The 14,365-nt window shown below is 36.0% G+C and overlaps 1 protein-coding gene across 1 annotated transcript in view; it reads right to left on the bottom strand.

The window, feature by feature from the left end:
* Nucleotides 1-307: 307 nt before the first annotated feature.
* The window catches only part of LOC114351694 (NACHT domain- and WD repeat-containing protein 1), a 139,720-nt gene continuing 125,662 nt past the window's right edge, over nucleotides 308-14,365 (bottom strand). The window contains exons 18-29 of the mRNA XM_028302996.1: nucleotides 14,160-14,278; nucleotides 13,795-14,055; nucleotides 13,379-13,549; nucleotides 13,103-13,297; nucleotides 10,502-10,700; nucleotides 7,719-7,856; nucleotides 6,997-7,083; nucleotides 6,311-6,455; nucleotides 6,144-6,216; nucleotides 5,766-5,870; nucleotides 3,872-4,971; nucleotides 308-1,925 (exon numbers count right to left, since the gene is read on the bottom strand). Of these exons, the coding sequence (XP_028158797.1) occupies nucleotides 4,867-4,971; nucleotides 5,766-5,870; nucleotides 6,144-6,216; nucleotides 6,311-6,455; nucleotides 6,997-7,083; nucleotides 7,719-7,856; nucleotides 10,502-10,700; nucleotides 13,103-13,297; nucleotides 13,379-13,549; nucleotides 13,795-14,055; nucleotides 14,160-14,278 (1,598 nt within the window). The 3' untranslated portion in view covers nucleotides 308-1,925; nucleotides 3,872-4,866. The remainder of the gene's footprint in view (nucleotides 1,926-3,871; nucleotides 4,972-5,765; nucleotides 5,871-6,143; nucleotides 6,217-6,310; nucleotides 6,456-6,996; nucleotides 7,084-7,718; nucleotides 7,857-10,501; nucleotides 10,701-13,102; nucleotides 13,298-13,378; nucleotides 13,550-13,794; nucleotides 14,056-14,159; nucleotides 14,279-14,365) is intronic.

Here is a 14,365-nt window from a genome sequence, read left to right as displayed (position 1 = left end):
GACCTCAGAAAATTCAGGGTTATGTTTTCAAAGTTTAGATACTGTTATTGAGCTAATTCTACTGAAACTGGTGAAATAAAACACACTTTAAGAAACACAGAGAATATATTTTCAGATATAATACCACGACAGGTCAAAAATAAAACTCACGTAAGTGAGGAATAAGAAACGATAAATATTATAAAACTCTATACAAATAGTTAACAAGGTGACAGTATCTAACGATAATAATGAACTTACTCTGTAGCCTACACTATGTTTGAGGGCGAAATTTTTTATATAAATATCAGTTATTTGTGACCTTAGTTAAAGTTACCATTTTGATTATGATGGTTAGTTTTTAAATAACACAAAATCAAGTCTTATTATTGTTATTTATGTTTTCGAAGTATTATATTGAAAATTTCGCTCTCATATTCGTACACCGAATTCCCTTACGTCTTTCGATTGCTTGCAACTATTCAAAAATGAAGGTCTAAGCGTGTTGGTTATACTGATGTAGTGCCACAAGTCAAAACCTTACACGACGAGAATTCAGCTGCCTAAAGACTTAACTACAAGTTAGTGCATCTACTTATGAAATATTATTGCGTTTTCTAATTTAACATCTAATACCAACATTTAATTTAAACATTCTACATATTAAAACAATCTATAATCTTTTAAATTTTTTCGTGAGCTTACTTTGGGATATTGCATTGGGTTTTTTGTTTATTCTTTGGTTATGAAGCAAGTTTCTTCTAATATATCTAATTTAACATGACTAATAACCTTTAAAATTATAAAGCCGATTAACGTTTCATTAAAATTTTAATAGAATTATTTTGGGTACTCTTTATTAAATTATCTCTTTTAGTCAAATACATGTTTTGGTTTTAAAGAAATGTTCGAAAGCCCTTGTAAAAAGGGTCATATAAAAGTAGATGAAATTAACTCTTACATTACACTTACTCTTAACTATAAGGATACTATTGATTATTATGAGTCCTTACATAGAAGTCTTTATAGGGGATCACAGTTTGGAAAACACTAGACATACATTGATCAGGGAGATTATGTCTAAAATATATACGAATAAGGCTGTAAATAAAATGTAAGTTTAAGTTATGTTATGAAGACATATTATAATTGCAAAATAAAACTGAAAAAAATTCATTGGACTTAATTAGACCTTTCAATCGCCAGATAACTTATCCGAAGACTAAAGTCTTTTAGGGATTTTCAAATCGTCGTCCTAACTTATAGATAACTGAAGAATAAGTTTGGCACATTGACAGTATTTCTAGTATGGATAATATGTCGACATGACAAGGTTATTCTTCAGAAAGATATCTGACGATTGAAAAATCAGCCCTAAATGAAATATATTATCTGTAACATCTGTCAAATTGTCAAACTCAATCTACCGATAAAGTTATCTGACGAAATTAGCTGCAAAGTTAATAAGACACAATTTCCACCAATTAATGTTAATTTAATTGAAGTTTTAGGTAAACATTAACCTAATGTAAACTATGTCTAAGCTAGTCATATTTTAATTATATAAAATTAAAATTTCAGATTTTAATCTCTGCCTAAGATCGGAATAAAAAACATCATTCGCCTATTCATCAGATACATCAGTAAAAAAAGTAAAAAAAAAAAGCATTTTCAATACGAGTATTTTGTCTTTTTCAATTCAACGATTCGCCAGATAAAAGTACTTTAAAAATAAAATTATAGTAGGTACATTTTCTGAGAATATGGGATGGACGCTTCTTATTCTGATCTTCTACTACCCGCAAAAGATAATAGATTGAAAAAAATACAGAAGACACAATTTAAAAAAATAAAATATATAATCGGAATTAAGATATACTTACTCAAGGTTATTTTAAATATATTATAATATAAGTACGACTATCGAATTTTAGCGACATGTATTCCTACTAGAGATGAAACGGATAGTTGTTTGGCCGGATACCGGATACCGGATATCCGGCCAGCTGCTAGGCCGGATAGCCGGATATCCGGCGGCCGGATAGTTGGCCCATTGTCTCGTTGCATGTCGTGACGAGTATAGCGCCGCACAGGTGCTTTAAACGCGATCAGTGGGTGTATTAGTAGACAGGACTAAAAATAAGTTTTTTGAAAGGCCCTTAATATGGATTTTTTAAACTTTTGGACTTTAAATAAAAGCCGTCATTATTATAAGCCATTTTATCTGGGGGCACGGTAGTGCCCCCACCAAGTCGAGCAAAAAAGCGGCACGGCCGTACCATCCTTTTCTCAAAGTAATTCAAGCCATTTTCGACCCCCNTGAGATCCATGAAATACCAAGTCCAGGCCAGGAAATATTTAACGTTTTACATAAATTATTGACTTGGCCATCGCATGAAAACACGTGTACATTAAATTATTTAGTGCGATGGCCAAGTCAATAATTTATGTAAAACGTTAAAGATTTCCTGGCCTGGACTTGGTATTACATGGATCTCACAACTTTTTACCGTAGAACAACTGAGTTGCGAGACTTGGTTTTTTTGACGAATATTGTTTTTGATGGGATCTGGGGGCACGGCAGTGCCCCCGCCAAGTCGAGCGCGAAGCAAACACTGCCGTACCATCCTTTACTGGAAGCATTTCGCCGCATTTTCAGGCCCCTATTTGAGAACCTCTGGATAAGACCAGAACGCAGAAATTTTCGTCATCTAGTAAGCTATAATCACATACTTAAAATCCAAAATTTCAAGTCTGTAGGTCATTTAGTTCCGAAGTTAAGCGAAAGCAAAGTTTCGCATTTATGGCACTCACTCACTGATGATCATCAAAATAGAACTAGTACTTCCCATAAACTCAGAGAGCTGAAATTTGGTACAGAGTCAGAACTTGAGAACGAGTGCAAAAGAAGAAACATAAAAACGGAGAACAGAACCGTACAAGAACTGAGACAGAACCTCACAGAAGTACTCAGAACCAAGCAGTCCCATCAACCAGTCCAGTCCGCCAGTAAGTCCTCCGAAGAACAGTCTAACAGTGAGTCAGAAACCGATTTCGAAGACACAGAGATGCACCAAGAACCAAACATGTCGTACACTATAGACCAGACTGAAAGCATAACGTCAAGATGGAACATAAGTTTCGACACACACAACGACCCAGTGGAGTTTTTAGAGCAACTGGACGAACTAATGTCATCGGGCGAGGTCAAGCCAGATAAAGTGCTCAAAGTGCTACCCAGATTCCTGAAAGGTAAAGCTGTGCTGTGGTATAGAAATAATAAAAACTCGTTTACTACATGGAACGAATTCATAGAACTCTTCAAGTTGACATTTGTGAGCCGTGACAGTGACCTGTTAGCTAAAATTGTGAATTATAGGCAACATTACCGCCAAAAATTCACAGACTACCTGATTGAAATACAAACACTCATGCGCAGATATGCAAAAATGTCAAAAGAAGAAGAACTAAATAGAATCTACGAAAACATGAACACAAAATACAAGTTTTATATCAAGAAATCAGAAGTCGACTCGATAAGCAAATTAATGCAACTGGCAAACGACTATGAAAATGTCACAGCAGACCGTCAAACTAGCTTCATACAAAGAGAACCACGAAATGATCACCACGAAACAAGCACAAATTTTAATCAAGAACACAAGGAGGNTATTATTATAGTTAATGTTGTGTAATATTGTTTTTGATGGGATTGATATTTACCTCAAAGATTAATGTATTTCATTTTATTAATAGGTAATTGTCGTAATTTTTTAATATCCGGTATCCGGCCGGATAGTGAGTTACTATCCGGTATCCGGCCGGATAGTAAATTTAGGCCGGATATCCGGCCTACCGGATAGTTACCGGATATCCGTTTCATCTCTAATTCCTACACTAGGACCAGTTCTAAAACATAAATAAAGTTTGATCTCAGATCAATCACACTGATACACCTTTCATAAATCGATCAGGAGTTAAATATACCTATTAGGTAAAATCTATTGTCATTAGAAGTCATAAGATTGAAGTTATTAATTTTATAAGTGCGTATTAATGAATTTCGTTTGACACAAGACTTATTACAAGTGTTTAGTACTTATATTTTGATGTATTTTCTCTTTTGTATATTACTTAATGTATTTTTAATTTTTAACAAAAGTTTAATCAAAGCAGTTTATTATCGTTAAAAATTAAAGTATATTGCTGAGAAGCTTTAGTATAATAAAAACTGGCCCTGAAAATATAGAAGCTACATCTAGAAGATCACATTGCGTAGAGGCTGGAATTCTAAGATTAATTTACCATAGTATCTTTACAAATCTTCGAAGTTCAACTATAAATACCACAAACTTCTCTATCGTACGCACAATTTCGCTAAAAGTCGTTGAAACTATTCACTTATATCACTAACATTTGTTTCAAAAATAAAATAATTTAGATTATTAAAATAATACTAAAGCAAATCGATCACAACACGAAAATGTACTATCAAAATGAACTTATTTTGAAAAAATTAATCATTAACGAATACCTAAACGCTTAGCAGTGGAAATTAATTGAGACCCGCTCATTAAACTAGAATAATCAACTTAAACTAATGAGGTCAATAGAACGTTGATTTTAATTAATAATTATTCGAAAAATCTTTATCGATGATTTCTTCATTCCACCATGTGTTCTGTGGAAAGACGAAATAGTGTTGTAATTATATTCTACTAAGCCTTTAACGCATCTACAATACTTCAACTTCTATCTAACAGTTTTAACACAACTTAAATATTCACGAACTCTGTCTATTACTATCTATTCTTTGTCGCCTTTTGTAAAATCATTTTACTACCTTATTACTTGAACCTTGTTCGTTTAATACCTAATTACAAAACTTTAGCAATCACTATGCTTAAATAATTTACCTTGTTCTTCAACCGGCGTGTGCTCCTCGTCAGAAGAGTCAAAACGCTCGATCAAGGAGCTCTGTTTTGATAGAGACTGTAACAAAAGATCCGCGTAAAAATAGTAGAAAGAGATTAAAATGTTTGCTCAAAATACACGGTGATCGGAAAACCTTCATCAGATAATCCTAAATTAAACCCTTTAACCAGATAATCAGCGATCAGATTCACGGTTCATCATGTTTATAATCCAGTGATAATTTATTTATTTATTTATTTATTTATTTATTTTCACCAACTTAAACTATCTTTACAGGTCAATAACCTAATGCGATAGCATAAATTATTTTGTAGGCAGGTACACTGTATCTACTTACACTAACTACTTATAACTAACAATAAAAAGTGCAATAAATTAAAAATATGAAGCCTGTTCTAATCGTTAATCTGTAAGGGACTTTACATTATAGCTTTTTAAGGTTTTTATTGAAGCAATATTGAACAAGTTGCATGTGAAGAGTGTTTTAATTTCAAGCAGTCATATGACTCAATGAAAAGTCAACTTTCCTGGTGACATTATCTGAGTCTCCACACCAGTTACAACTTTTCACTAAAATCAAGATGAAAAAAAAAAGTTAGAGGATAACGAAGTTCGCAAAAATCAAACAGTGAACGTTCAAAGCAAATGAAAAGCAAACATTTTCGTCAAAATAAGTCAAACTGAAAATCCAAACGCGAACTAAAATGATCAAATCAAAGCTTTACACGCGTACTTTGTGAATCACTTTCGGGATCCTTCACGTGAAAAATTGTCTGTATGGCTTTTCCACGTTTGTGTATTTGCCGGAGGTGTGTGCCGAGCAATTTGCCGCTCCGCTAGCCGCATCTTACCTTGTTAGAGCGCCGCCTCGGAGGAGATATTTTGTTCCACAGCGCTTCTAATTGATCAAAGTGCTGGGACTGAGCGATGGCCGCTTCTTCGGGGCCTAAGCTCACCTGATGAATAAATAAAAATATTATATTACCTCCATGTAACATGTTATTTGTATAAAACATCTCTTATACTATAAGTGTTAACAAGATGCGCGATGTTGTATTGTCTGTTCCGTGAAACCGCTATACAATAATCAATTGTACACCATTCCACCAAAACTCTTTTGTTACATATTATAAACAATATTATTATAATAATATAAAGTGTACTAAATACGTACTAAATTATCCAGGCTAGGTAAAAATAATGTGTGTAATAAACAATAAAAAAAATACCTGAGACCCAAGATCCTTAGCCTTAGCTTCTTGTATTTTTGATATTTCTTCCATGGAAGCTGATACCGAAAACCTAAAAATACATAAAATAATGTAGCACAAAGGATTTTTTCACTAAATTCTCCATTTAAATAATTTTATAAAATATCTTAAAATTAAAAGGTCACCTTCGTTTTAAGCGTTCATCGACCTGCGCCATCATGGCAGCGGAGGTGAGGTGTCCGTATTTCTTCTGCCACGTGTACGTGTCCAGAGAAACTTCCTTCTTCAACAGCCTCCTCATAGGCCTCTTTGGAGCCAGTGGACGAAGTTCTGGTTGTAACAAAACATCTTTTTTTAAACCATTCAACTGGAGTAACATTCGATAAGTATGAATTATAAAGTTTATATTATCTGATTCTACATAATGTTGTTAACAACTCCAAACTATATTTTATACGCATTCTGCGTTATATTCACTGATAACGATATTATTATAATGAGATTGTGTGGAAATAACAAAATAAGGAAAACAATTTGATGTTGGTTGGGGACTGGGGTATACCATTCAATCACGTGACTAAAAAGCAAGTACATAGGTATATTAGTTCATTTTCATTATGTTAATTTAAGAAATGGAACAAAATGGCATGGACATTTATGGCATATAAACATCATTTATTAATAAACTGGTGGCTTTCATAACACGTTTAAGCCTTACATGAATGGTCCAGTGCGTTCAATTATGGTTAAAGCTCTTTAAAGCTTCTGGATTAATTAAAATGTCGTCAAAATAACATTATCGTATATTTTGTCGATAGTAATGCACTAATTAAATACAGTTGCGTTAGTTTGCACCACAATTTGTACTTACCATCCACGTCTTTAGTCGGGGCGGCGTAAGTCGGTATCTTGACGTATGTGGCCGGCGTATTGTGTAAGCAAATAATGGGGAGGCAACCTGTTGAAAACCATTAACTGAGTCTATGCCTTCATTCATGACCATTGGGTTCTATTAGTTCGTATTACGTAGTTATATTGCGTGTTGTTAGCTTCAATCTATTCGCGATAAGGCTTTTGGTTGGTTTAAGTTCGAGTGTTACTAGAATATTAACAATTTTATACTTCAAAAATTACATTTTCAAGTACACAAGTTTTATACTGAACTACATTCCTCTGCATTTCTTTAAAATGATCAATGAAAAAAAACAAAGAAAATAATATAAAAAGACTAACGCCCGTATTCACAAACATTACTTTGAGGTCTCACAGTACGCGTGGACGCACAGGGTGACACACGAATCAATCACAGAGCTCTTTCAACGCTGTGCGTTTCATTTGCTGCTTGAGCTGCTTCACATAAGCTAGCATCGTTTGTGGATACGGGCGTAAAAGTAAAATTATCACTTTTCATTAGGCAGGCCAAGAATTTCCTTGTTGTGGATTAAAAAAAGTAAGTGTAAAGATTTTAGGTGTCAACAAAAAATCGACAAAATGTTTACCACAAAACATTACATACGTTCCCTCACAAACATGCTTACTACTTTTCAGACGTCACAAAATATAATTTTGCCCCACGTTATTTACGTCACGTACCTCTGTCCAGTAAATGTACGACGATCCGCGAGCAGTCGCTGGTAATTTGGAAACCCAGCAAGGGGACGTGCAACGCCAGCGACGTCAGAGCCAGTCCCCGTTTCGTCTCCCAAATTATGAGAGTCTTGTCTTCAGCACCTGATACGAATAATATCGGGTTATTCATTTTGGCTGAAGCACACACTTTTCGGGAGATGTGATCATTTTTTTATTACAATATAACTACAACTTCTTTACTCAATTGTATTGTTACTCAAATACGAGTAACAAAACATTTGGGTAAAACAGTTTTTTAGTCAAATTTCAGACTTAAAAGAAAAAAAAAACAATGAAAAAAGAAGTAGCTCACTTATAGTAGTTACAGTCAAATGGGCGAATTTTGTATTCTTAAAATGACCTTACAATTTACATATACACCCACGAAGTTTGTCTAACCTTCTACCAAACACCCTGTATACCTAATACTAGGTCTTTACTTTGTGTTTTTCATGACATGAAAATTAATTCAATCGGAAACAATTCTTATAAATGGTTTTATTGTTTTAATGGCTTCATTGACACTATAATAGCGGCGGGTAATATTTTAAACACCATACAATAGCTTATAGTGCTTTCAAAATTAATAGGTACTTAATTGTTACCTTTAAAACATTAGTCAAACCTTTTGAAAGGCACTTTAATGGTTTCAATTTCGGCCAAGAATAGTGTTTCAGTCGGTTACTAAGTAGTTTTAAATGTTCGAAAAATTCCACCGTAGTTAAAAAGAGAGAAAATTGGTTTTCATAAAAATCGTGTGGATTCCAGAAAATATCACAATATTACTTTTGTGTTACTCCAACAAAGTAATATAATTTGATATAGGTTTGCTTCTGAGAAGTATCGATTAACGTCATGACACGACACTTTTATACGAGTAAAGCGATTATGCCGTTTATGCTATCTATCAGCACACCATACACAACAACTGTCTTTTCCCATGGCATAATTCTAACGAGGAAACGTTGAACTTTATTCATAACATCTAGCTATAAACAAGCTTGTTTATGATAAAGCTTACCATAATTGTTTGCGGAAAATGATAGTGCTATTGATAGATTTTATTCTATCAGATGGTTTTTAGTTACAGTTTTAAATCAGATAACGTTAATTAAATATTACATTGTACAGCCCAAAATATTGCGCTTATTAGTATTAACTTTAGCTCAATTACAGATCTCCTCATTTCTGATTCGTTCTCTGGAAGTCATTGGGGTAGGCATATGTTCAGCAGTGGACGTTCTATCGCTGAAATGGTAATGATGATGATGATGATGATGATGATAATGAAATTAACATATTGTTAAAAGAAATAGCCACTTGTCATGTTATACACCGTGTTACTTTGCATTCTTGCCATATTCACAGAGATAAAAGTAGGGACCAATACCTGTTATTTAAGATAAACAAGAGACTCCCATAAAGAAAGTACACTGAGTTTTTAGTAATTTTGGTTTTGCAGTACAAATTGGAATAAACCAATTTTGTCTCGCACTTTCTACAGGTGCAAGTGGAATAAACCTAGTGGGTGTGGTCTAGTTCTTATTAATCTGTGATGTTTTATGGCTCTGGGTACCAGCCTTTTTATCCAGTCATAATAATTATTTTAAAATACTCTTCAGTTGATTTTAGATTTTCCTTTCTACTCTCAGTTTCTACTTTACGGGCTTAGGACCGTCAAAAATACGTAATAATTATTAGGCTTTTAATTAATTTATAACATTGTTCCCTATTTTTACAAATTAATAAATTAAGTATGAAATGAAATCACCTTATTCACAATTAATTATTTATTTATGAGTTCCTACTTACAAAGTTTACGTATTGCGAAGCAAGTGTTCAAAGTGTCCTCCGTTCTGATGAAGGCACAGTCTAGCACGGCGAAGCGTAGGTATTTCGCTTTAGTTTTCGCAACACATAAACGTTTTGTCTCACAGTTTCGCTGAAGCAATCCTTTCACGTAACACGTTTACACTTTTTATCTCTTCTGCGCATACCAGGTCGTTTCAAGTCACTCCAAAAATAATAGTCCATTGGTGTTAGGTCCGAGGATCGTGGTGGCCAAGCTACTGGACCCCCTCGTCCAATCCACTGTTCACCAAACGTATTATTCGCGCACTTGACGTCCTTATTGTGGGGGAGCACCATCCTGCTGGTAGTAGAGCATTTGGTGTAACGCTAAGGGTACGTCATCAAGCATTTCATTTAAGACGTCTTGCAGACACTCCAAGCACCATTTTGATTAAATTATTCGTTGTTTGAATACACTTCAGTCATTTTTGTATTATTTATAACGTGATTTGTGATTGATGGATTTCTCAGTTTTTTACAAAAGTGTCAAAAAGACATTTTAAAGACAATAGATTGCAATAGATATTTAAAAATACAATAAAAAGTAAAAAAGTCTCCATCGCCATCGGTAACATAAGTGATGTGCATGCGTTACGATAGTTAGTGATGTGTTTAACAGATTGTCGATAAAATAAAATATTCAAAATTAAAAATCAAAATTTTCGGGCATTATTTTTTAACGGATTTGTGTTCAGTATCAGTAATATAGTTACCTCTGTAAATATGGCAAGAATGCAAAGTAACACCCTGTATATTAGTCTTCTGTTATAAGGTATTTTATTGATGAAATAAAATAGAAATAAAGCTTTTAGAACAACCAAAAGATTATTTCGATTTTGCGTCTCCGAGTATTTTAGCATAGGTAGATTTCCCTAAACCTAAATTAACAATCTTACCTGAAACAGCTATAGTCCCGTCGCCAGTCACTTTCACACAAGTGACTTTTCCCAGATGTCCCGACAGCAGATGCAAGTCCGAGCCAGTGTTGATGTCCCACACGATCAGGTTGCAGTCCCAGGATCCGGAGACCACTTGCGTCTTGTTGGTGATGGACACCGCCACGCAAGTGACTATATCCGAGTGGCCAACTAGGACCTATGGGGGTTAAACATAAACTGATAGAGAATGCCAAAACTGTAGAGAATAATCACGGGTGGTTAAAGTTTATATAAATAAGTAACAATTTAAAAATCAACATTTTCTAATGCTGGATTTACACTATGCGGAAATTAGAATTACGAAAAATGAATTAATTTCATCCCCGCTCCTCTGTTTTTTTGACTTGACTCGGCTAATTTTCGCGCAGTGTAAACGCAGCATAAGAGACTATTTGATTCAACTGCAAGTTATTACAATGTAATGACGTGTCAACGTATCAACATACTAGTCCGCCTACGAAGGGCGCTTCCGACTTCTTAAAAAAAGACAAAATTTACTATGTATAAACGCCATTAAATTGTTAACGTAAGTGTCGGAACCGGGAATTTAAAATTGGATAGCTTGTCCCTACGGAGCTATTTATTTAACTTGATTTAATTTCACAGACAAGCGCGCAAGAATTTCCAACAAAATTTTTTAGGCACCTTCTTATAGAAATAGCTAGCAGTTATTTCAGTATACTGATAGTATACTCTGCAATAATAATATACAAAGTAGATTTATGTTTTGTTTTCGAAGAAAAGGTTTTCATCATAACACTCCATTTTGAGAGGGCTTCAGTTGACATCATGGCATAAATCAAAGGATTTATATTTTTGGTAAGGGGTATTATATTATCTGTGGTAAGGGTTTTCTAAGAAGAATTCCCGAGTGCTTCTTGCTTAGCCGTTGGAGTTAAGAGGAGTTGTTACTTACATTGAGTGAAGTAGGAAATAATTAAAGAATGTTCGCACTGTAGAGTGTACTTATTCACAGTATAAATAAAATTCTAAAATACAAATCAGAAAACACTTCTAGAATCATTTATTGTTGTAACGTTATGTTAGTAAGGATTTTCGTGGCGACTTTAAAACAATATTTTATATTAAAATGATTGATTAACATTTTCTTAGGCTTATTTAGGTATACAAAATGTTATCACAGAATCTAATTACACAATAATAGGTAGAACTTTGATTATTAGCCGGCTAATCATACCTGTAACCTCAGTAATTAATTGAAATGATATTACCTACCACTAATGAAACATTGCGGATTATGAGATTGGAATTTATTACAACCTAATGAATTGTTAATTACACGTGTTTTCATAAAACATGTTCTGGGTATCGTATTATTTTCCCTTCAAACTGTATGTAAGTTAAATTGTGAATAATGTGTTTGTGTGTTGAGTAATTATTATCGTTCTGCACGCGACACGGCACACCTCTTCTTTTTTAATTCCCTCTATTGTGTTTTCAGAAATAGGTCATAGAAAATGGAGTTAACACACTATCGAATCCCTTTCGACGAGATTTGTGCGATGCGAACCACGCGTACCTCTCATGATGTCTGACCTTATCCTGAAACCACCAAAGATCCTGACCACCATGAATACGTACATTCCCTGTACCATAATCATAAGAATTCATCGATCCACTCATGAAACTACGAAGAGCTCTTACCTGAACTGCATCCAGTTTCCACACCTTCAGCGACATATCCACGGAGCCAGTGACCACATGCTGCGAGTCCGCTGTTAGCGCGAAGCAAGTTATCTGTTCAGCGTGCGACACGGCACGCCTCTTCATATCTTACGAGTCAGGCTTAAAGAAGTTATTAAGAACTCTTTCTTACCTGAGACAGCTTCCCTCCATCCAGTTTCCACACATTCAGCGACATATCCATAGAACCAGTGACCACGTGCTGCGAGTCAGCCGTTAGCGCGAAGCAGGTTATCCGTTCAGCGTGCGACACGGCACGCCTCTTCATATCTTACGAGTCAGGCTTAAAGAAGTTATCAAGAGCACTCTCTTACCTGAGACAGCTTCCCTCCATCCAGTTTCCACACCTTCAGCGATATATCCATAGAACCAGTGACCACGTGCTGCGAGTCAGCCGTTAGCGCGAAGCAGGTTATCTGTTCAGCGTGCGACACGGCACGCCTCTTCATATCTTACGAGTCAGACTTAAAGAAGTTATCAAGAGCACTCTCTTACCTGAGACAGCTTCCCTCCATCCAGTTTCCACACCTTCAGCGACATATCCATAGAACCAGTGACCACATGCTGCGAGTTAGCCGTGACCGCAAAGCCAGTTATTCGTTCAGCGTCCGACACGGCACGCCTCTCCAAAACTTACGAGTCAGTCATAAAGAAGTTATCAAGAGCACTCTCTTACCTGAGACAGCTTCCCTCCATCCAGTTTCCACACCTTCAGCGACATCCATAGAACCAGTGACCACGTGCTGCGAGTCAGCCGTTAGCGCGAAGCAGGTTATCCGTTCAGCGTGCGACACGGCACGCCTCTTCATATCTTACGAGTCAGACTTAAAGAAGTTATCAAGAGCACTCTCTTACCTGAGACAGCTTCCCTCCATCCAGTTTCCACACCTTCAGCGACATATCCATAGAACCAGTGACCACGTGCTGCGAGTCAGCCGTTAGCGCGAAGCAGGTTATCCGTTCAGCGTGCGACACGGCACGCCTCTCCTCACTACTGTCTCCACCGGCTAATCCCCAGATGCGAACTGAATTGTCACCGTCTGATAAAACCTGGTGGAAAAGGGTTTAAATTTTAGTTCAATCTTGCTAGGATATAACTTATTTGAGAACGTAGATGTGTCGTGAACTTACCGCAAACTTCATATTCAACGTAACATCCAGGCTCGCACTAGGCCCTTGCGTTGAATGCAGGACTATTCCAGAGTCGACCAGCCACACGTTGACATTGCGTGCCCTGTCGCCAGACATGGCCCGGCGACCGTCCGACATCATCAGCAAGGATTGGAGAGCTGCTGAATGGCCCTGATGAAAGGATATTCGTGATAAAAGACGTTTCCTATCAGCCATATTCTAATCTCAAAGCTGTGGTCCATATTAATGCATGAAAAATCTACTGTAGCTGAATCTTCCTAAAATCAAGAAGCAAGAAATCTACAAGAAACTCTTAAGTAGGTATAATAATAATTCGGTTGATCTTCAAAGATTTGAATTCTACCTTTATACCTTTACAGACAAAGATCTGCAATTATCACGCGTTATTTACTAACCTTGTACGTTAAAGACGGCGAGTTGTCCGCCAACTGCCACACAACCACAGTCCTGTCTTCGGACCCGCTCAGCACTATCAGGTTGTTTGGTGAAAAGCACACGCAAGTTATATGGCCCATGTGTCCGCTAAGGGTGGCTTGTAGCCTGTGGGTAGACAGTTGCCAAACGCGGACCAAGCCGCGGGCGCAGCCGCTGACGGCCAGCTGACCATCCCGGGACACTTCTAAGCAGCTGATTGGTATTAGCTCGCTTTGTTCTGCCTGTAGGGAGAAAATGTTCGATTTGTGGGTAGTTTCTTCAGAATGGCCGATTCATCTTTATACATTTTTAACTGACACATGCAGACTGTTGAAAGATTATTTACCTGTAATAGAGTAACATTTGTTGTGGATTTTGTTTGTCTCCTCTTCAACTGTTTTGTTGGCCTGAAGTTGGTCAAATTATCTTCTGTGTGGAATGAATATATTGTCACCCTGTTGCTGCCTACAAAAGAGAATTAAGGTAAATACTAATCTTAGGACGTGACGTTTTAATTAATTACGGATTAATATCTCGAGATAAAGGACTTAC

This window comes from Ostrinia furnacalis, unplaced genomic scaffold, assembly GCF_004193835.3.
Source record: "Ostrinia furnacalis isolate ACB-3 unplaced genomic scaffold, ASM419383v2 OfSCF1172, whole genome shotgun sequence".
NCBI classification, from domain to species: domain Eukaryota; kingdom Metazoa; phylum Arthropoda; class Insecta; order Lepidoptera; family Crambidae; genus Ostrinia; species Ostrinia furnacalis.
The sequence above is the reverse complement of the archived record's forward strand: the minus strand, read 5'-3'. Positions and strand labels throughout refer to the sequence as shown.